Source organism: Rhinoderma darwinii, chromosome 11 (genome assembly GCF_050947455.1).
Source record: "Rhinoderma darwinii isolate aRhiDar2 chromosome 11, aRhiDar2.hap1, whole genome shotgun sequence".
Lineage (NCBI taxonomy): Eukaryota > Metazoa > Chordata > Amphibia > Anura > Rhinodermatidae > Rhinoderma > Rhinoderma darwinii.
Genome location: NC_134697.1, coordinates 63259349 through 63283271, shown reverse-complemented (window position 1 = coordinate 63283271; position 23923 = coordinate 63259349). Strand labels below are relative to the sequence as shown.

At 38.4% G+C, this 23923-nt stretch overlaps 1 protein-coding gene across 3 annotated transcripts in view; it reads left to right on the top strand.

Moving 5' to 3' along the window:
- The window catches only part of CDH23 (cadherin related 23), an 818455-nt gene that overhangs the window by 762341 nt on the left and 32191 nt on the right, over positions 1 to 23923 (top strand). For 2 of the 3 annotated variants that reach the window (XM_075841683.1, XM_075841681.1), the window contains exons 46-54: positions 709 to 1167; positions 1846 to 1962; positions 2314 to 2538; positions 2645 to 2814; positions 6423 to 6560; positions 12670 to 12789; positions 13482 to 13659; positions 19955 to 20166; positions 20617 to 20811. In XM_075841683.1, the coding sequence (XP_075697798.1) occupies positions 709 to 1167; positions 1846 to 1962; positions 2314 to 2538; positions 2645 to 2814; positions 6423 to 6560; positions 12670 to 12789; positions 13482 to 13659; positions 19955 to 20166; positions 20617 to 20811 (1814 nt within the window). The remainder of the gene's footprint in view (positions 1 to 708; positions 1168 to 1845; positions 1963 to 2313; positions 2539 to 2644; positions 2815 to 6422; positions 6561 to 12669; positions 12790 to 13481; positions 13660 to 19954; positions 20167 to 20616; positions 20812 to 23923) is intronic. The other variant, XM_075841682.1, reaches the window with a different exon arrangement.

Here is a 23923-nt window from a genome sequence, read left to right as displayed (position 1 = left end):
TGTCTACAGGAGTTACACCAACTCTACAGCAGCCAAATGGTAGGACATTTTTATTAAAGACTATATAGAAAGTTGCTTAATTTTGCTTTTACAAACCAAATGAACAATAAAAAAAAAATTAATTCAAAGGGGTTCATAGCCTTTAATAAAATGACAAAACCGGAAAGAATCTAAAACACCAACTAAGTCAATAGCAATGCATGCGGACCATGCAATAGAAAGGTTAAGATTAGTTCTAGGAATATCTCCTAGAACTGCTTTTTAAGCCAGGATCACACACACAGTTTTGATGCAGTTTTAGGTCAGTTTTTGGCTCCGTTTCTTGAGCCAAAGCCAGAAGTAGATCCAAAACGAAGGAAAGGTATGAAGAATAGACGGTTACATCTTCTGCGTTTGGCTAAAAAAAAAACTGCTCCAAAAACTGCATCAAAACTGTGTGTGTGATCCTGGCCTTAAAGTAAACCACATAGTGGCAATGGATTCTTACAAACGCAGAACAAACTGAACATTAAACTCATTAGCAAACTTGGCTGTTGTTCTACCAGCATTTGTACAGAATCCCTAATTTGCAGGTTCAAGCAAGTGTCCGTAAGCAAATGTACTGAAGCTATCATTCCTTGTAATACTAATTGATATGTATTTGGATGTTTCAGCTTTCAATAGAAAAAAACCAAAAACGAAACTGATGAGAAAATATTTCTTTTTCAGGATTTTCTGTTGTACAGGTAGAAGCAACAGACGCAGACAGTGGAATAAACCAACAGCTAAGCTACAGAATTGAAAGTGGTGCTCAAGATAGGTTTCTTATTGATGCCATCACAGGCGTCATCCGTGTAGCCAATGTGACTGTCGATAGGGAAGAAAAAGATGCCTATAGGCTGATCGTCGTGGCCACAGACCATGGTACCACTCCCTTGTCTGTTAGCACCACAGTAAATATCCTAATTGACGATGTGAACGATTGCTCTCCAGAGTTCATCAATCCAGTTCAAACTGTGAGTGTCTTAGAATCTGTTCAAGTGGGAACAACTATAGCCGAGGTTACTGCCATCGACCGAGACCTCAAACCACGTCTGGAGTATCACATTATTGAAATCGTGGCCACTGACGACACCAATGCAATTGTGCCGAATCAGCAGGCTGCTTTCAGGATTAATTTCAATACAGGTATTTTGCTGTAATCTTTTGCATTTAAAGGCATTTTTTGCAAATTAAACTGAATTTACAGCCATTCCACTCTCTTTCTGCATGGACTTGCTTTTCTTTCCAATCTCCCACTGCCTTTTTGATTCTCTACTAGTACTTTTTTTTCCCATTAATAATCTTTTGCACCCTTGTAATCTGCTGATTAAAAGTATCATAGTACTAACCAAATAAATCTTTTCTTTTCTTTATGGCTCACACTCCTGAAGGTTTGATCTGTACCTCTGTAAAAGCCTTCCCTGTCTGACTCATTCGTTGTCCTCCTACATCACCATCATCACCATGATCACCATGATAACTGTTTTCTGCTGCACACTCATAGTCATTGCTGGCAAGGATGGTGTCCTAATCATCTTAAAGGGCAAGTGTCCCTTTATTGGTTGTTGCTAAGCCTATGCAGACTGAAGTTTGGGGCCACTGTAGCTCTTTCTGTAATTGCAAAAATGTTAATATTTGCATTAATTCTTTGAGACATTTTAGGGATTGACAAAAAAACAAAAATATATTGCATATAAAATACACTGTACACGTTATGCTCAGTCACTGCACCCAATGGTGCAGTTTCTTTTATACACAGGACGGTTTAGCTTTCAGTTGAGTAAACTTTTATTTCTGACCCATTTTTATTTCTTAACTTTCCAGGTGCAGTCATGGTAAATTCCCCTTTGGATAGAGAACTAGTGGCTACATATGACATTTCTATCTCTGTTTATGATAATGCAAGTGAGGTGGTTGATAGATCGGTCAGTGTCCCAAATGGTAAGTATTCCATACTGCCTTGAAATATCTCACCTTGAAATTGGATTAAAAAAAAAAACATTTTTGGGTACATAAAATCGGCAATAGTAATCCACTGGCAGACTATTACTTTTTACTGACCACCTGGTTGCTTCCCTTATTTGTCCATCAAGTAATTTCCCCAATGGTTATAACGTTTGTGAACATCTATATGGAGGTGCTCTAATCCTACATGATTTATTTGTCATTTTTATAAAACAAACGTAAAAATAGATGCATGCATAAGATAAAAAGTAGTCATAGAAATGTTCACAACATGAATTTTGTCAAGTTTATACCTTAGTTTATTGCCTTTTTATTTCTCATTCACAGCCAAACTAACAGTCAATGTTCTAGATGTCAATGACAACACTCCAAGATTTCGTCCTTTTGGGGTTACAGTTTTTTCTCAGAGGATAATTGAAGGCGCTACCCCAGGAACCACACTACTATCAGTTTCTGCTGTTGATCCAGATAAAGGACCCAATGGTCTGATTACGTATTCTCTTCATAACCTTGTACCAACAGGATATGTGCAACTTGAAGATAATATGGCAGGTATGAGAATATAACGTTAATGAGCTGTTTCTTAACATCTTTATGGTGTAGAAAACATGTTCTATTAAACACATAAGAATCCTTTGTATTATTTTTTAAATAACAGGAAAGATTATCGCAAACCGTACTGTTGACTATGAGCAGGTGCAGTGGTTGAATTTCACTGTCCGGGCCTCAGATAATGGTTCTCCTCGTAAATTTGCTGAAATTCCAGTTAACCTTGAGATTGTGGATATTAATGACAACAATCCTATCTTCAGCCAAACATCATATCAGGTAGAGTAATAGTGACTGCTTTATGTTATATTTCTGTATTGCATTTGGAGCATTGGTATCGCATGACGCCTCACTAGGGGTATTTTCATACGCGGCAGATTTGTTGTAGAAATTTCTGCAACTATCTCTAAGGGTATGTTCACACGGCTTATTTTCGGCCATTTTTCGGGCCATAGACGGAAGAAAAACAGCAGAATAATCGGAAGCAGAACGCCTCCAAACGTCTGCCCATTGATTTCAATGGGAAAAACTGTGTTCTGTTCCGACGCAGCTTTTTTTACACGTCCGTTTTTCAAAACGGCCGCGTAAAAAGACGCCCGGGAAAAATAAGTGCATGTCACTTCTTGAGCCGTTTTTGGAGCCGTTTTTCATTGACTCTATAGAAAAACAGCTCCAAAAATGGCCGTAAAAAACGTCTGATAATCAGGAGCTGTTTTCCCTTGAAAACAGCTCCGTATTTTCAGATTTTTTTTTCAGTAAGCGTGCACACATATCCTTACTATAGGGTTTGCAGAAATCCATGCATATGCTGCAGAAACAACCCCATTCAGATATATGGAACAGGTTTTCAGTTGCAGAAATTTCTGCAACACATCTCCCATGTGTGAACATACCCTCAGCTGGCAACATTTTACATTTACCTTATGATTACCTACAGATATGCAACTACATTATATTAAAGCAGTACTCTGGGCATTTTATATTGATGGCCTATCCTCGGCATTCGTCCCTGAGGCCTCTTCAGTGTTTACCAGGCACAGCACCATACACAACCGTAGCGGCTTTGCCTTGGATTACAGCTCAGTCCCATTCATTTAAATGGGACGGGAAGTGCAATCCCAGACACAGGAGCTACGGATGTTTACTGTGTTGTGCCTGTAACTGGGAAAAAGCCATGGGAACGAATGCTGTGGCCAAATCAATCAGCTGATGGGCGGGGTGCCGGGAGTCAGACCCCCACCGAGCTGATATTGATGACCTATCCTAAGGAGAGGCCATCATTTAAAATGCTCAGACAACCCCTTTAATATTAAATATTTTGTGCACAACTGCGGCAGGACAGGAAATGTGAAAATGCTAAATATTTTGGACATATGACTTCTATATCCAGGCCAGGAGTAGTTTTCTACACAAAGCAGGAAGCAATAAATGGTTTAAGAAGACAGGTCTGTGATTAACGCAATCCTTATATCGGAAAGTTTCTATTTATGCAAATGACTAATAAATTGTTAAAAAAGTTTTATTTGGAATCATAAAACTTTATATAAATCTGCTTAGCTCCTCCCCTATAACGTGTTGCCCGCAGATAGGGATATTCTGTGTGTCAGATCGGCTTTTAAATATGTTATTATTTAAACACCATTGTGCATTGTGGAGTAACTTTGTAAATACTTTCCTTAACATGTACTGATCTGGAGTTACAACCTGTATTAAATTGCAGAGCTATATTCAGTGTTATTCAGGCTTCAGGGCTGAAATCTCCCAGCAATCCAGGCTAACTAAATGCTGATCTGTTATGTATATGTTGATTGACAAGCTTGTTGACGGTTTTCAATAACAAACTGAAGGAAAGTGAATGCAGTTCTGGGCTACAGCACATGTAATAACGCAGGATTAATTGTATAACTTATCTTATTATGGTCATATGTATAAACTGTAAAACAGTGCTTAAACATGAACATACAGTTAGATATAATGATATATTCTTATGATTTAGACAAACGATAAATACAGGAGGCTAGCTTCACCGTGGAATTTGCAGAGGTGCTGACAGGATGTAGTTATTGTACGAAATCTTGGGCGTGGGACAGGAAGTAAATAATAAGGTCACTAGGTCACTGAGCTACATATACACCTATGTTACATATATATATATATATATAATATATTTATAATCGGCAGACATTTTTTATAATAAACTAAAACCATAAACTTATATTTGCAATACAATATTTATAATTATATCTATAGGGGGGGGGGGGGACAGCAGGATACTAATGCTCCTTGCATGGTTTCTCTTAAAAAAGAACTCCTTTCAGGAGGCAGGTGAATTTTAAACATGGGCATGTGTGTAAAAGATACCAATATTTGTGTAATTTATTGGCTACTAAGAGCATCCTCTAAACAGTCGCCGATTTGCTGAAACCCACTAATAGACAAAGATTTTCTTCCGCTTTGCCACTCAGACTACAAACCCCGGTATGGTGGTAATGTGCAACTCCAGAGCTGCTGTCCATAGTGGGCACATATAGTGTGCATTAGGTTAACAATATGTGCTCCTTGAAGATGCTCTTGCTTAAAGTGAACCTGCTTCCTGACGTGCAATTGAACTACTTTTGCTTGTTCTATTTAGTGCACCAGAGAGAAAGGTAAGATAACATATTTAAAGTGTAGCTTCAATTTCTTAGAATGCTAGCTCTCCTGCCCAAACTTTAGAATTGACGTGGGAACACACTGCAGTAAAGGCTTTTTGTGGGTGAAGCTTCGACTTCCAATGGTCAACCGGCTTGCCTTGCCTCCCCTGCAGCAAATTCACGCAGGAGAACTGGCGTTCTAGAAAACTTCATTATAACAGATTTATCAAATTTTGAGAACCTAGCGCCTAACTAAATAATAATAGCTCAATACAAGACTTGTCCAGTCTTATGGAAAATAATTTATATTATATAGTATTGACTCCAAAAATAGTTAATCTTGCAGCTGTTAAAAGGGTGCAGGGTTTCCAGAACTCAATATGAGGGATATAAAGCTCCGACCCCTCGAAGAATATAATTTTAAAAGGGTTTTTAAACAGGTTGAGATTTTTTTATGCAAAAATAATTCAAATGATAGGTATATTCCCTACATAGTTTTTATAGAATGCCATACAAGTGTGATTGCTAGGGATCTGACCTCTAGACTTCCACCGATCCCAAAAACGAGGGTTTCCAGGTCTCCATTCTTAGCAGAGAGCTTGTAACACTTGTTCCGTCTCTCTCCATTGAAGTAAATGAAAGATTAAGAAGTAGCCCAGAAAGCTTAATTCATTGACAAACCATTAAAGTAATTTCTTGGAAACTCCTTTAAGGTTAATAAAAAAATATACAATTATAGTATTATTTAAACATTGTATTACTGATCTTTTTAATATACATTAAAAAAGGGCTCGACATCAACTAAATAATGTCCATCATGCTGTTTTTTTAATATCTATATGAGGATGCCCAGGTAGGCAGGATTTTGTCTAATCCAACGGATGTAAATTAACTATATGTATTTGTAGATTCACTCACCTATGCAGAAGGGGCACTAGGACAGGGTTAATTGCATACTTTTTTTTAATAGAGCTATAAATCAGGTAAACACACTTTCTCATGCTGTAAGCGACGTAGTTGAAATCTGAAAATTTGTGTTACTTTATGCATGGAGTCGTTGAATTCTTAATATGTAAAATGTCTATAAAAACAATTATAAAAGGGGGGGGGACAGATTTTATTTTTGCCCACACACATGATAACACAATTTGTTTACATAACAGTTGAAATGGTTTTTTGTGGCCAGAAAATGTCCACACTAAAAGGTATGGCTGTGATCTGCCACATTTATTCAATATTTTTTTGATCTTACAGAAACCAGTATTCGAGGATATTCAGCTTGGTTCAACAGTTTTACAGATTAAAGCCACAGATGCGGACTCTGGGCGGTTTGCTCTCATTCAGTACAGCCTTGTTGATGGAGAGGGAAGGTTCGGGATAAATCCTACAACGGTAAATGCTTTAAGTACTTACATTGAAAGCAATATGTTTTTTTGAGACTCTATGTCTGTCTATATATATATCTATATATATATATCTATATAGATAGATAGATAGATAGATAGATAGATAGATAGATAGATAGATAGATAGATAGATATAGCTTGGTGTTATTGCAACTTAACTAAACATACAAAACGAAAAGTGGTGGACTGTATTCCCCAAATGTGGTGTGCCGTGTGAATACAGTACAGACAATGCCACTTGATGCTCAGTTGGTATGTTAGTCTTTATTCATGACTCAGCATGTATCTGAAAATATATTTAACTCTGTGACTCGTAGGAGTACAAAAAACAGAGGAGGAAGCCTTGTGATATAAATTGTGATGTATTTTAACTGGAGAGAACAAGCTTTTATAAATATAATGTTCATAGCCTAAATGACTGTTTCTTTAAGATTTCTAATAGAGATTTTCCATTAGTGCATTTTCTGTGTGTTTGTCTATAAAATCACTAATAGAACGCTATTGACTGTAGCTTCTTCAATGATAACATTTTATTATAAGTGTGCTTGTAAATGTGTTCCTCATAATGGACAAATAGAAAAGGCAGTCTCAATATAGCTTGAATCTCTTCATATGCAATCTAGATTTTTTTTTTCCATGAAAACATATATTAGGAATTAGGGGGTGTACCCACTGGGTGTCTTGGCCCTTTTAAACAGGCCAATTATTGGATACAAAAGCGTGTGTACAAATTTTAATTCATGATCATTGCCCTGTGAAATACATTGCAGCGATCAGCTGATGCACGAAGAGATTCCTCGGCTGATTGGATCTTTAAAACAGCCATAAAAATGGCAGCACATCTTTTGTATTTATCACCTTAAATGAGCGTTGATCGATAACACAGCTTGTCGATCAGCGCTCGTTTGCTCCATCTAAACAGATCAATTATCTGTTTACACAGGAAGATGTGTTGATGATAAGTGCCCATTTTTATAGCCACATAAAATATTTGATCAGCTGATGAACGAACGTTTGCTCGTTCATCGTCTGATCGGTGCCTTGTTTACACAGGGCAATGATCGTGAACAAGCCCTAATGTATGGGGACGAATGATCATTGTAACGATCTTTCGCTTCTATACTCCCAATCATTGCTCCATTTGAATGTAGCAAACAAGCACTGATCGACAGGCTGTATTGTCAATCGGCGCTCGTTAAAGGTGGTAAACACGGTAAATTATCTGCCAGTGTAAAACCACCTTAAAGAGGCTCTGTCACCAGATTATAAGTGCCCTATCTCCTACATAATGTGATCGGCGCTGTAATGTAGATAACAACAGTGGTTTTTATTTTGAATAACGATCATTTTTGAGCAAGTTATGAGCAATTTTAGAGTTATGCTAATTAGTTCCTTAATAGACAACTGGGGGTGTTTTTACTTATTTTACCAACTTAGCATTATAAAGAGAAGTGTATGATGCTGACCAATCAGCATCATACACTTCTCTTCATTCATTTTTAGCAGTACTCGCAACACAGCGTGAGCTTGCGAGATCACGCTGTGCAGTAACATACTCCCACATTAACTGTACCAAAGTGTCTTGAGAGTGAATAGACATCGCCACCAGCCAGGACGCCTTGTCTATTCACACTCCCGACTCACTATTCACACTCCTGACACTTCGATAAAGTTTCTGTGATTGACAGCATAGATGTGATCTCGCGAGATCATGCTGTGCTGTTTGAGTAAGTCCCCAAAAAACTTTACCGAAGTGTCGGGAGTGTGAATAGACATCGCGTCCTGGCTGGAGGCGATGTCTATTCACTCTCAAGACACTTCAGTAAAGTTAATGTGGGAGTATGTGACAGCACAGCATGATCTCGCGAGTACTGCTAAAAATGAATGGAGAGAAGTTTATGACGCTGATTGGTCAGCGTCATACACTTCTTTTTACAACGCCCAGTTGGTAAAAAAGTAAAAACACGCCCAGTTGTCTATTAAGTAACTAATTAGCATAAATTTACCGATCAGATTATGTAGGAGATAGGGCAGTTATAATCTGGTGACAGAGCCTCCTTAAAGGATGATCTGTTCTTCATCCTTAACTCCTTTAAGGTAGTCTAAACTGTGCTGGAGAAAATCGCCAGTTTACGTTGCCGTGAATAATATCCAGTAAATCAAGTAAACGCAGCTTTGAAAAATTGTTGGTCACTCAAGCAATCTTATTGGGCAGACTGTCCTAATTTCTAATATAGGAAAGTAAGCAGTTATTACTGCTGAATTATACCTGAAGAAGTGTATACAGGATTTGTCAAGCATGGGGATTCACACGGACAAAGCTGTACACGCATGCATACACACAGACATTGGCATTTACAATTCGTACCTTTATTATAAGGTCCCCATACGAGTGACATCAAAAATGCGCTCATATCAGCACCAAGTAAATATTTGCACAGGCTCAAGGGGGTCATACCTCCCATGCCCATAGTTTTTTATATATATATATATATATATATATATATATATATATATATATATAATATAGTGAAACACATTCCCTAAATAAATACTGACTACATTCCCTTGAGCCATAGAGTGCTCAAATTGCACCAAACAGTGTCACATTAATTGCATACAGTACACTGTGCCATACATAGCCCACATAGAGCATTGTGATCTCCACATAGTGTCAGAGGGCACTATACTTTTTCCAACAAGAGCCATACTTTCTTCACATTGAGTAGATGTCCATAGTAAAATCGCAAAATCATCTAAAGCTGTTTCCAAAGGGTGTTGTAAAAATCTAGTGCCTCCAGTCCCACTTTCCTTCCATCACACTCCAGGCGCCAGTAGTCTTTTTGTTCTCGCATTGACTGACCTCTACTAAACTGTGCAGGAGAGTGATGCCTCCCTCTTCTGGTAGCTCTCTTCTACATTACTATTTTTACTGTATTAGCAAATGTCCCAAATGTTCTTCAAGCTTGCAGGACCGTCGGGACTCTACAGGACAAATGAAGGTAGCTTTGTAAGCATGAAGGGAGGGGGGTCTAAAGCATATCCCCTTTTGTTTGCTTATGGTAGCCCATGAAATGTTGTCACAATGCAATGTTTTTGTTTTTTATCACAGCACTGCATGTGTGTTAAGATATGCACCTGAAGCTAAAGAAAAGTCATCTCTATAATTACACTTCATCAGACATTTATCATATTAATTCCCTAATATATTTATGTTTGTTTACTAAAGAAAAGTAAATAATAGGTGTTACAATTGATTGCAAAAGAGGTTACATGACTGTGACAACCAAACAGGGAGGTTGAGATCAACAATGGAGGATAAACCTACTTTGGATCATATATAAATATCAGATCAATATGTGTTTTGGATACAATTAATATTGACACACATTGATTTAATCTGCACCCCATTTTTTTTTCATTGTGTCCACCCCCCGCCCAACAAAAACAAACAAAAAAACCAAAAACAAACCATGAGGTTGTTTTAGGGTCAAAGGAGTTTCCTTTCCTTTCCTTTATATAAAATAACACCCAGCAGGCTCCAAATCAATAAAAGTATCAAACCGTAATGTACTCCTATACATGGACACATGACCAAACAGCCAATCGCTACACCAGTAAGTATGGCGCGTCACCGCTGGCTGCGGCGCTGCGCAGTGACTTGTCCATCTATGACATATCTTTGTGCCATCAAGGCTTTGGGGTTCACTCTCTGGCTGCCATTCTCTTGCCCCTCTGTCGCAGGACGGGTTTAGGTTGCTCCGGCACGCAAAAACTGCAGCATCAACTATTAGCTAAATACAGCGCAGCCCAGTTGACCATAGAGGCTTCCATTATGCTGTGTCTGAGAACTCTTTCAGAGATCCTTCGAGTGTGAGCAGGGGGAGCTGGATAGCAGGAATCTTGTTTATAAGTGGCCGCTCATTAAAAAAAATCTAATCAAAATGGAATTAACTTAAAATCACAGATAGGTCATACTTACTGGTACAAGGGAAGGTTAGAACGCCAGTTCCCACCAGGCTGCAAACAAGCCCAGATGCATATGAAGGAGGTGGCACAGGTACAAAATACAGATGAACAGTCACTATGATTAATGCGTTTTTCATGTAGAGACCGTAGTCCCATTTAAAATAATGGCCAGTGCATAGAACATGGCCTCTAACGTCTACTGTTTGCATAATTGTATAAAATTCTCTTTTCTCCATGCAATGTAACTGTCAAGGGCATTATGTACAAGTGCTTGAAACCAGAATTTTCCCATAATTCCACATTATCTATATGTGTCAACATTTCTATACCATTCTGAGATGATTCCATTTCCAATGTCCCTGATGTTCATGTGTGGTGTAAAAGCAAGGACCATGTATCTACATAGAGAGCTCATTGAAGGCCATTATAGATAGGAAGGACTAATATTGCAAAGAACCTTGTATTTCATTGTCACTGTACAGTCACACAGGCCACTCTGAATGTCTTATAACAATGTCTTCCAAAGTTAGTTTCCACTACATACAAAATACAATGAGAGAGTCTGTATGTTTGTAATGCTATAAAATATAGTTGTAACCTATCACATTTCATTAGACGGATTGTCACTAAAAGGAGTAGTCCACTTAAAGTGAATAATGTTATTTTTTTGAATAATTAAAAGACATACAATTTTCCAATAATCTTTCTGTATTCAGTCCTCGTGGTTTTCAAGATCTCTGCTTGCTGTTATTGAGTAGGAACATTCATTGTTTACCTGCAGTGGATACAATTCTGTCCATGGTCATGTGATGGACACACAGGTGCACGGCTCGTTACAGTATGTTTATTAGAGCAGTGTATTCTGATTATCCCAGCACCTGTGTGATCATCACATGACCATGAACAGGATTTTATTTACTGGAAGTAAACAATGAATCTTCCTGCTGAATAACAACAAGCAGAGATCGTGAAAACCGTGAGGAATTAATACAGAAAATACTAGTATATTGGCAAATTGTATCACTTTTAATTATACAAAAAAAAACATTAATTTGCTGAAACTGGACAAACCTTTTAAGTAATGAGCAATAGATAAGAATTATGTAACTATGTAACTAAGTCTATGTTCACATCTGCGTCAGGGCTCCGTTCCGACGGAAATCTCCGACGGAACGGAGCCCTGACGCAGATGTGAACGAAGCCATATTTTTGGAAACTGGAGTGTCTCTAGAAAACCCACTAAAATATGTGAAGAATATGCAACCCATATTCAGTTTGTGTGCTTACCAATGTGCCGACCAGTCTTTTGGAGATAATAGGGTTACACAATGATTGATTACCTTTATTTGGGGTCTACAATGCAATAAGAACAGGGATTTTATTGATTAAAGGAAGACATTGCTCACAGGTGAGCGATGTTGCTGCCTCCGTATATTACTTTCTGGATTAATTTATCCTGCAGTATCTGTTACTTATTGTCGTTTGCGATTTATGTAAATGTGTGAATTACTTTGCAAATATCCCTTGCTTCTTGGCTCCATTCTTGGAACACAATGCTGCAATCCTGCAACTATCATCTCTAGCTAAGCACAACTGTCTTGTTTGTCCAAAAAAACATTGGTGAAAGTATTTTTCTATAAACAGTTGAATATTCTGTTTTAGGAGCAGGAAGTGTCCTAAAGTGAAGAACCATAATTTAAGTTTATCCTTTGTAGATTACCGGCTTTCATAAATGCAGGGGTGTAGCTATGGAAGTTGTAGAGGTGGCAATCAAAACTGGGCCTAAAACCGGTGGAGGCCCATCGTCCACTCAGGAACATAAGAAAGTAGAATTTTGAAAAAGGGGTACAATGACTTCTCTAAATGCAGATAATGTAACAATGGCAGATGGTGAATGTGATCATTACCTACAGGGGGCATGTAAAGTCATTGGTGGTAAGGTTGAGGGTCTATGAACAGCTTTTGAACTGGGGCCAAGGAACCGTGAAATACCTGATCCCTATATTAAAATATGTATCCAGTTCTGCAGTCCCGTTCATTTGATTTCATTGTTTAAAAAAAAAAAAAAACATCACACCAGTTTGGTTCATGCATTGATGTAAATAATAAATATTTTTGTAAAACAGGGGGATATATACATCCTATCTCCACTGGACAGAGAGAAGAAGGATCATTACACTCTCACCGCCATTGCCAGAGACAACCCTGGGGATATCACAAGCAACCGCCGTGAGAACTCTGTGCAGGTGATTTCACAAACAACCTGTAGAACATGATTATTACGTGGAACGACTTGTTTATTGCATATCTATAAATTACTGTATAGATATGGTTTTGATAACTTAGAATAAGGTTTGTCTACCAGCCCATACTATTAATGGGGATTTTTATGTATAGCTTGAGATGTTAGAGAAGCCCAGTCAAAAATGATCTTCTAATCAGTCACAAATGAGCAGATCACATTAAGATCATCACTGATTTCCAAACTGAATTGTCTCTATAAAACCGTTAAACCCATTTGGCACTACGCAGAGATTTCTTTTACTGGAAACCTGACGCAATCATTCAAATCAATCAGACTTTTTATAACAAAAATCTCTGAACAGTGCCAAAGGGCTTCCAAAATTGTGGTATATCAGAAGATCATTTTGACTGGATTTTCCCCTTTCAACATGTCAAATCTTTATGTCAGCAATATACTGTATTATTCTTACATTCTGCATTACATTTCTTTCTTTTTTTTCCAGTCCTCTGAAAATGTACATACTGTACATTAACATTTATTGATCACTATCACTTAGTACTTTGATCATGATCCGCTTCTTGCCTATATTGTGTTTGGATGGAAAATTCCCTTTTGTGTTACTTTTTTATCTGGCATAATAAGTCTACATGACTAACCTCACATTGTTTGCTACTTCTTATTGTTTTCTATAAGGTTATTATTACAGTACTGGATGTTAATGACTGCAGACCGCAGTTTACCAGAAGTCAGTTCAGCACCAGCGTGTATGAGAATGAACCAGAAGGCACATCTGTAATCACTATGTCAGCCACAGACTTGGACGAGGGAGACAACGGTGTGGTGACATACAATGTGGAGGGCCCTGGTGCTGGTGTGTATGCTAATGCTATGATATAGATATGGACATAGAGTACAATATGCAAGAACTGCTACTTTAAGAGGAAGACAAGTTTGGTGATGTTGTAATTCCGATGATTAACGTGGCATTACCCAACTCCCTGTACGTACATACAAAACCACACCTTCTGCTTTTTGTTCTTGTGTTACAGTGAAAAGATACAGAGAGCAAATTAACAGATCCACACAGCATTTTTAACTTGAGCCTTTTCGACATGTAGAACTTCTGTACATCAATTTGCTCTGAGTCTATGGGTCGGGGTAGTGACCCGCTATCCACTGTACATTTCGAGGTTTGCTCGTTTAAGGCCCCATGCACACGACCGTATTTTTGTCTATCCGTGAATACTGTCCGTATATACGGATCCGTAGTCATCTGTAACTAATCAGTATATACGGAAGGGTGTCCGTAAATCCGTATTTGATCCGTATATACGGATCCGTAAAAAAAGATGGAGGCTGCAAATTATGTCACCAACATGTTGCATAGAAACGCTTACGTAAATACGGACAGTTTACGGATGCACATCTGTAGCCGTCCGTATTTACGGAACCACCCATGGGATTCTATGGGAGAGTCCGTGCCGTAATTACGGACAAGAATAGGACAGGTTCTTATCATTTTTTCAGCACGGACACCCATCCAATACAAATGAATGGGTCCGTAATTACGGATGAAATATACGGTTGTGTGCATGGGGCCAAAGGGTGTTGTTAACCAGGAAGCCATTTATACTTTTCCTGCCTGTTGAATTGTCATACAAAGCATTCTCATAAATAGTCCTATGTTAAGTGCAGTTCACATTATATGACGTTCATATGTTTAATGTCCTCAGAGAATGGTATTCATAGGCATCATTTTTGTAAGTCTCTATGGAGTTATAGTCAAGCAAACATGTATTACTAGAGCCTGTGGAACACTTCCATCAAATGTTGTATAAAGAAGGAATGGTAGATCCAGCGCTGTGGATCTACCATTCCTTCTTTATACAATCAAGTAGTCGTGTGCCGTTACGAAGACCCGTGCGCAAGGACCACAAAAAAAAAGTCCATACAAAAGGTGAGCTGGAGGCATCTTTCTTTTTGTTACTTCCATCAAATATTGTGCTGTGCAGGATGTACAGGATTTATTTTGTGTTTCTAAGAAATCACTGCCTTATTTCCTTTATAATTGACAGAATAAGGAACAGACAAAAAACAACGCCCTGCTATGTTTATTACCATTTTGTAATGAGCCTGTGCTCAAAATGAAAAATGTAGGAGGTATAAATATTCATGGAGAATTCATATAATCCTGATATAACTACAGAACTGGTCTCCGATTATTATGTTTACGTTCACCCCTGTTCTGCACAAGAACATTTTTCTAGCTCTACTTGCTTACTCGGTGAGTGTCTAAAGCAGCGGTAAACAAGCAGCACCCCACAATGCCATTTTGTATGGCCACCCGACCATTAAGACACAGACATGCATGTTACAAGTGGGTCTGAATCACTCACAAATTGTTTAACAGTTTTTATTATAGCGCAAGTGGCAAGATAAACAGAGCGGTCCTCAAACCGACCTAGTCAGGCTGCACCAAAGTAACTGCAGGGTCCGCAGCCTGTCCCAACTGTGCTACTGTGTGTCTCTGAAGGGCTACTCTCTTCCACAGCTTGTCCCACCAATACATTTACCGTGGAGATGCACTAAATGTACCACCTCATTAAATGGGTTGTCCAGTTTAGAAAGCCCATTTTTATGTAACATGTAAGGGAATTCTGAGGTAATAAAGGGGGAAAATTTATATCCTTATCTCTTGGCAAGAGTGGAGAGCGGTTACAAAGAGTGTCTCGCTCTCTCTCTCTCTCTCTTTGAAAGACTTGTACTGTCCTGCATTACATAGACAACCCATATGAATGGGCACTATGTAATGGGACCAACCCTGTGGTGTTGCCGGGAAATTGACCGCTTACTGCCATATTTCCACACAGCTGATCGCTGGGGGTCCCTGCAGAGGAACATTTTGTGATCTGCTTAATGATAAGGGATCCTTCTAACAAGTAGGAATTGTCCAAAGCGTAAAATACATTTAAGTAGCCACACCGAACATCTTGCACCAAAATTTTATCTCAATCTTCACATTATATACTTGGCATTGCTTAACATTTTAACAGAATAGTAGGAAAGCACCTTCTTGTACAACTTAGCTTCTATCTGCCAGGAGGAAAATACATTTACTGGATCTCTCTATGGATGGACTAGTACACACACTCTACTCACAGGCCTACTTGGCCACCATTATTTTTGGCCCTGCTGCTCAGGCTTCACCGACTGTGGGTCCTTCTGCGCACACAAACACATGCAGTCACTGCCGCATACTCTTACTCGGCTACTGCAAACACACTACTTAGTTGTCCCACGGAGGGGCAAATCCTCTGGACAGCCAGAGTTCAGGGAGACAAAGTCCTTTAGCAACCCCTTATAGTAACTTCACCAGCTGCAGGATAGTGTATGCTCAGTCTAACTTAGGGGGCAAAAAAATCTTCCTTAGAGCCATAATTTCAAGCCCCAATGCTACCAGCACCTGCAACAGAGGTCTCTGTCACTGCCCATGGTCCTGACTGCAGACTAAACTCTTCCTCTCTCACTCTATCAGCTTTTCACTCTTCCTCGCATCTCAATGCTCTCTGATAGCGTTGGTCAGTCGTATACAGCTCCTCATGCATGTCAAAACCTCCTTCACACCTTTATGCCCAGGCCAGGGCATTGTCAACATGGTACAACTGCATCTCTCTGAACTGAGTACAAAGTGCTGTCATTAGAGGGCAACCCCGTTTTCTCTTTCCTGCACTGATTATACAGAGGCGTAGCTAGATTCTCCAGCACCTGGGGCAAAGATTCAGATTGCCCCCCCCCCCTGAACCTCTTACCCGACATCTCCTTCCCCCTCACCATGTTTGTTTTCTCTACCAATCAGTGTAGGAGTGGTATATAGCGTTGGATGAGGGAAAGGTAAGTGTTAATGGTGCACTGTGTGTCTGCCACCAATGGGGGGGACTCTGTGGATGACACTGATGGTGGACACTGTGGCTGGCACTAATAAGGGCACTGTGTGGCTGACACTGTTATGGGAGGATGGCAGTGTTATAGATGACACTGAGCGACTGGCACTTTTATGAAGAGCACTTTGGGGCTACATGTGAGTTCTATTATAAGCAATTTAAAGGAGCAATCCAGGCAACATTGTTAATGTGCAAGCCCGTAGAGGGCAGTGCATGACTGGTATACTTTCTTTGATGTGAAGGTATGGCAAATAGAATTCTGAATTACCCGTCGCACCCGTTGCATGGTCTATTTGAATTGTCACCATCAGGTAAAATATATAGGGTGTTTAGGACACATAAATATAGGTTTAGAGAAGGTTTTGATTCTACTGCGGTGCGTTTTTTTAAAATATGTTTTAATTTGTTTTTTTGTTTTAAATATATTTGTATGTAAGTTTTTGTTGTATGTGCACTACCTCACAACACAGGCATAACACTTACCCAGGGTGAATATATCACCTATATTTTTTTTTTTACTAATTTAAACCAGATATTAGTAAAGAAGTATTTGGCCCACAGATTGGAGATGAAATATAGATCAGCGAATCTATACTGGAATTACAGTGGAGAAAACATGAAAAGAGTTACAACAACTAAAAACCTTCGGGTATATTCGACATTGTACTGTCGTTATAATAACCACTAAAAGCATCAAAATTGTACACTTCTTAAAGAAAACAGTAATTTATAGAAAGCTTCCTATTTCATACTCCAAATTAAGACCACGTGGTTCTAGTGTCTGCAGCTTATTATCCAATAAGGAATAAGGAAAGCCCCCCCTGACATGTTTCACTACTAACGTAGCGTCTTCTGGGGTAAGGGGCTAGTGACGGCGCGCTCTGAGAAACATCCCTAATTTATAAGCTCCCAATGACATGGGAGAAGTTGTGCCAACCAGACCAGCCAATCCAAGATGGACAAAAGCTACAAACGCCTTATCCTGTTGAAACACACACACTAGATGTCCAATAGACAGTCAGCGCAAGCAGACAATCAGAGCAGGACGCCATCACTTTCTATGGTAAATCATCAATTAAAAGGCATGGCTATGGGTACGGTATGTGCCCCCACTTGTGTGAAATAATTTTTAGGGTGGTGGGTAGACACACTTGTCTTCACTGAGAATTTACTTTGTTTTACGTGTCACATTTTATTTTGGGGACGTTATATTGGCGATATTTTGGTCCTATGAGATGGAGATAAGAGGCTTTTCCTTGACTTTATGCCCATACTCAACGACAACACTATTGGTATGAGATTTACTCACGAAATACACAATAATGAAATACATTTTTAGGATCTCAAGATCTAATTGAGTCCTGGTGGCAGTGTCCATACAGACATCTTTGGAAAAACCATCGCTACAAATAGCTTTTTACATTGGAGGAGTCATCACCCACCTGCTTATAAGAGGGGTATTCCCGTCGGACAGTATCTTGGAGCGAGGAGAAACTGCTCAGACGAACATACATTTCAACAAGAATGCGATTGTCTGTATTATATATTTTTGGCTCGTAGACATCCTAAAAAAAAACACCTACACAAGTCCTATGCAAGGGCCAAGGCTACAAAATAGAAAAGATCTCCTATGTAGCCAAAATACAAAATCGAAGGAATCCTCTGAAAATATTAGATGCATCGGTACTTATGATGTATGTTCCCTTCAAAATATCTTGCGCACAAACTGGCCTAATTAAATTTCTCTTGAAATATTTATATACCTGTACAGGGACTACTTATCGTATAGTACTCACGGTACCTCATTTCCCTATATATTGTTATTTGAAGTATGAATATTCCTATATGAGTTTACTTCATATAACTTGTAGGAGAGACTCCTACATATGACCATAAGCTATCCCGTTCTAACTGTCCCTTAAGTGGGTATTTTGACTTATTTCATACCCTTTCCTCTATCCTGCTTTTTATTTTTCTCTATTTTTCTTTGCTGTTTCCTTGCCCGATTTGGAAAAGGAAAGGAACTACACAACAGTCCCCAGCATGGCCCAGTTAGAACGCAACAGCCTCAACATGGGATGAACTATGTGATAGGCCTATTTATGTCCCCATGTATGTGGATGTTAGAATCCCAAGACATTAGGTATACCACTCTTTTATACGGGCCGATGATCGGGCAAATGAGCGTTCATATGAATGTTCGTTCCCGATCATTGCCCTGTGTAAACAGGGTGAGGATCAGTCGATGAACAATCAAACTCTCGTTCGTCGAATGATCTGCTGGTTTATGCGGCCAATAAAATGATTGCTAGTTGGCAGCACATCTCCCTGTGTAAACAAGGTTATTTGCTGCAGACATGATGGAAATGTATGGGGACAAACGATCGCAGTAACGATCGCTCGTCCCCATACATAACCTATCATTGCTCCTTGTGAAAAGACCAAACGAACACCAATCTATAATCGAGTGGCCCAGATCGAGCCATGTAAACTAAACTTAAGTGTCAGCCTATTATGAGGCTCAGTGGCAAGTGAGAAAACGGCAAGATTTTAGGATTTTCTTTAATATACATAATGACATGAAAAATAAAAAATCACCACAAATTCTTAAAAAATATGTTTATCATAAAACTTGATTTAAAGGATATTCTGACTTAGCACTCCAGCGTATTTTTGCAAAATATGATATTTATTGATCGATATAATAGGTAGTTACCCAAATCAAATAACGTTTCAGTCTTAATTTAGACCTTCATCAGACACTGGTTGTGTCTTGAATACAGTCTGACGGCGCTTGCGACCTCAGCCGCTTTTAGAAAATGGCTCCAAAAGCGTATTTTTTTTTACCCTTCTTTTGAAAAGTTTTTTTTTCAAGGCATTTTTTGACGCCAAACGAATGAGGCTGCAAGATAGGGCTTCATGGTTTTTTTCAGCAAGCAGACAAAAAACGTTTGGGGAAAAAAAACAACTCTACCTCCCATCGAAATCAATTGAGGGAGATTTGGGGTGTTTTTTGGCACAGATTCCGACGCGGTTTCCGCATTCAAAATCAGCGCCGGAAAACACTGTGTGAACTAGGCCTTAACCTGTCTGAGAATTAGCCTGTTTTCTTACAAAAGGAAACACAACAACATTTTTAAACCAATAATTTTTATATTTATTTAATATTGCAATGTTGTTTGTGCTAAATAACTATTATTCATTATATATTTAATCTTTCCACAGATGCCTTCCTTATTGATAAAGACTCTGGTCTGATAACGTCACATAGACTATTGCAGTCTTTTGAACGATTTAACTTGACAGTTGTAGCAACTGATAAAGGCAGACCTCCATTGTGGGGGACCACCATGTTAACCGTGGAAGTAATTGATGTCAATGACAATCGGCCTGTGTTTGTCCGACCTCCCAATGGTACTATTCTTCACATAAAAGAGGTAACTAAAAGAACCAGAGTAGATCAGTTTGACCATAAAGGCTCAACGTCTGTAACAGACTCCGAAAAGCTTTATAATAATCGGTTAAGTATATTGTGATTGGACGGATACAATTGCCACTTATATGTACTGTGGCCTCCAAGATCTCTGCTGGGGGCCGAATTATATATATGCATCGATATATTTTATATACATCAAGTCCTCTTTCATGGAAAGCTCCATCAGCAATATAACTTATTCATGGAAACTGTACTTTTTTGAAACATACTCCTTTTTGTGTTAATATAATGTACTCCATGTTTTAGCAAAGATTGTGAAAATATTATTTTCAGGTCTAGGACTCTGAATGCAGTTAGGTAAAAGTGATAATGTATCACCCTCTGCTGGTGTAAATCTGTATGAATATATAAAGTGTTTTTTGTTTTTTTATTATTATTATTATTATTAAAGGAAATTCCAGTGAAATCTACTGTTTATGAAGTCTATGCCACTGATAATGACGAAGGTTTGAACGGTGCAGTGCGCTACAGTCTGCTAAAAACTGGAGCTGGGAATAAGGACTGGGAATATTTTAGTATTGATTCAACCAGTGGGCTCATCCAAACAGCACAAAGATTGGACCGGGAAAAACAATCCATGTATAATGTGAGTAGCTGAAGAAACTGTCTGTGTTTGTTTATACATATCCATATATATATGTATATATATATATATATGTATATATATATATATATATATATATATATATATATATATATATATATATATATAATATTTATATTATACAGTCTGTTTAAGAATGGACACAATTGTCTGAATTTAAAGCCCCTTTACATGGGCCAATGATAGGACAAACGAGTGTTCATTTAAACTAGGCAACAATCAGCTGATGAATAAACAAACGCTCGTTCATCAGCTGATTGTATTGTTTAGGCAGCATAAAATATTATCGTTGTCAGCAGCACATCTCCCTGTGTAAACAGGGAGATGTGCTGCAGACATGATGGAAATGTATGGGGACGAGCGATCAGAGTAACAATCACTCATCCCCATACATAGCTCCTTGTGAAAGGAGCAAACGAGCGCCGATCAACGAGTTGTCTCGTTGATCGGCGCTTGTTTTTACGGCCAATATTGGTTAGTGTAAAAGGACACCACCACAATGGATTTGAAACATAGCAATCGAGAAGTGATTAAAGTGTGTTCACTGTATGTTCCCGAAATGATTGAACTAACGATCCTTTAGTCACATATGATGATTTGAAAAGACCCATATTTCATAACAAATTTAAGAGATAAAAGGTCTAGCGTTGATTCATAGTTATATAGTTAAAGGACACGGGTCCAACAAGTCCAATCTATAAGATCATGTTCACAAAGATTTCTTTTCTGACACATTTTGGAGTGTGTAACGGTCGTATTACGCTATAAAATACAGCGCAAAAATGCCTGCAAACAGCTTTCCACTGTTTTCAATAGTAAAAAGCTGTGTCGTTTAAAAAAATGCTGTACAAAATGTGCCTCGTAAAAAAACATCTCAAGGGAGGAAACTCGGCATTTGGTGATAGCCATGGGTTCAAGACTTTGGGCAGTCATCGGCAGCAATCTTGATTGATTTGTTTGAAATCCATTGTGGTGTTGTACAGAGGCTAACTTCTGAAAATGGTGTCACTGTCCAAATACTTCTGCATTTAACAGAATATATACTGTATGTGTGTGTATATATGTATGTATATATATATATATATATATATATATATATATATATACAGACACTATATAGATGTAACCCTGCTTTAATTACATCATACCTTTGAGGAAATGGGACTTTTTTGCTTACACAAATGATAAGTCTGTTCAAAGTTTGCTGCTTTCACTTCTTTTTTAGCACTGAACATGCAGAGTCAGAACATTTTCAGTATGTGTAAGAAGATGACCATTTCCACAGACTAGCCTATAAATGTGACTTTCTTATTACAAAGTAGGAAAAAGCATGAAGTGAAGGACGGCTGTAGCTCTAGGAGATACAAAGGTTACAATTGCACCTAGGCCCTGGTGCTCTAGGGGGTTCAATGGCCTCTCTGCCACATAACAGGACACCAGTTTTATACATGGCACATGTAACAGGGGGCCATGGATTTTGAATGTGGACCCAGGAACTCTTGTAAAGTGAACCTCCACGATTGACTAGCATTGGCTATATAGTTAGTAAATCTAGAATATGTGTTAAGATATTTCAATTATCTTTCGTTTACTTTGTTTTATTTATTTATTACCCCTTAATGACTGGCGTATAGTCTTTTTACATCGGCCGTTAGGGGTAGTTCTTCTGAAGCGCTGGCTTTTCACGTCGGCGCTTCAGAAGTTTTCCCTCATCGGGCGGACTGCTCCTGAAGCCCGGTCGATTGGAGACCACAAGCAGTGGTATCTGATCATGTTTAACCACTCAGATGTGGCGCTCAATAGCGAGAGCCGCACCTGAGTCGTATTAGAGGGTCTCTCTCTCGTCCCACCGGCACCCCACGGTGAGGAATGGTTACTCTGTCAGCCTGGGGGCCTAACAAAAGCCCCCAGGTCTGCCTTTAGAAAATGCCTGTTAGGACATGCCAGAGGAATGGCCTAACAGTTGCCTGTCAGTTTTAAACTGACAGGCAATTATACACTGCAATACAGAAGTATTGCAGTGTATTAGAAAAGCGATCAAATGATTGCATAGTGAAGTCCCCTAGTGAGACTAGAAAAAAGTTAAAAACAGTTTAACCAAGTTTTTAATAAATAAAAATAGGTCCCAAGTAAAAAAAAATTAAAAACCCACTTTTTACCCTTACAAAATACTTTATTATGAAAAAGTGAAACGTTACATATATTTGGTATCACCGTGGCCGTAATGACCACAACTATAAAATGATTGTATTATTTAAAACAATATAAAATATAAAAACAATGCCAATTGCTGTTTTCTCATCATCCTGCCTTCAAAATTTTGATAAAAAGTCATCAAAAGGTCGCATGTAATACAATATGGTACCAATAAAAACTACAAGTCATCTCACAAACAAAAAGCCCTCATACGGCTATGTCAGTAGGAAAAAAAATACGTTCTGGCTCTTAGAATATGGAGACACAAAAACAAATAATTTTTACTGTGTAAAAGTAGTAAAACATGAAACAACTATATAAATTTGGTATCGTCGCAATCGTAATGACCCGAAAATGTCACCACTTTTTTGTGTCTTAAATTTACGCTGTTTACCTTGTGGTATAAATAACATAATAACATTATTATGTTATTATGTTATTTATACCACAAGGTAAACGGCGTAAATTTAAGACACAAAAAAGTGGTGACATTTTCGGGTTTTTTTTTCTATTACCCCACCAAAAAAGTTAATAAAAGTTAATCAATATAAGTACCCCAAAATGGTAATGTTAAAAAATACAACTTGTCCCGCAAAAACAATTTCTAGCTCTTTAAATGCAACGATGGAAAAACGTAAAAAATTGCTTGTCATTAAGGTTTAAAATATCTTAGGTATTAAGAGGTTAAGCTTCGTGCATTGTTTTGTTAAAAAGTCTATTACTACACGGAACCTACCCGCAAGCAGGCTAGGGTACCAGAATTTGTTTTTGTCTTGGATATTTCACAGGCTAAGGCCTAATTCACACGAGCGTATTTCACGTTCGTGTTGCGCGCGTGAAAATAACGCACATTACACGGACCTATGCAAGTCAATGGGGCCATTCAGACATTCAGTGT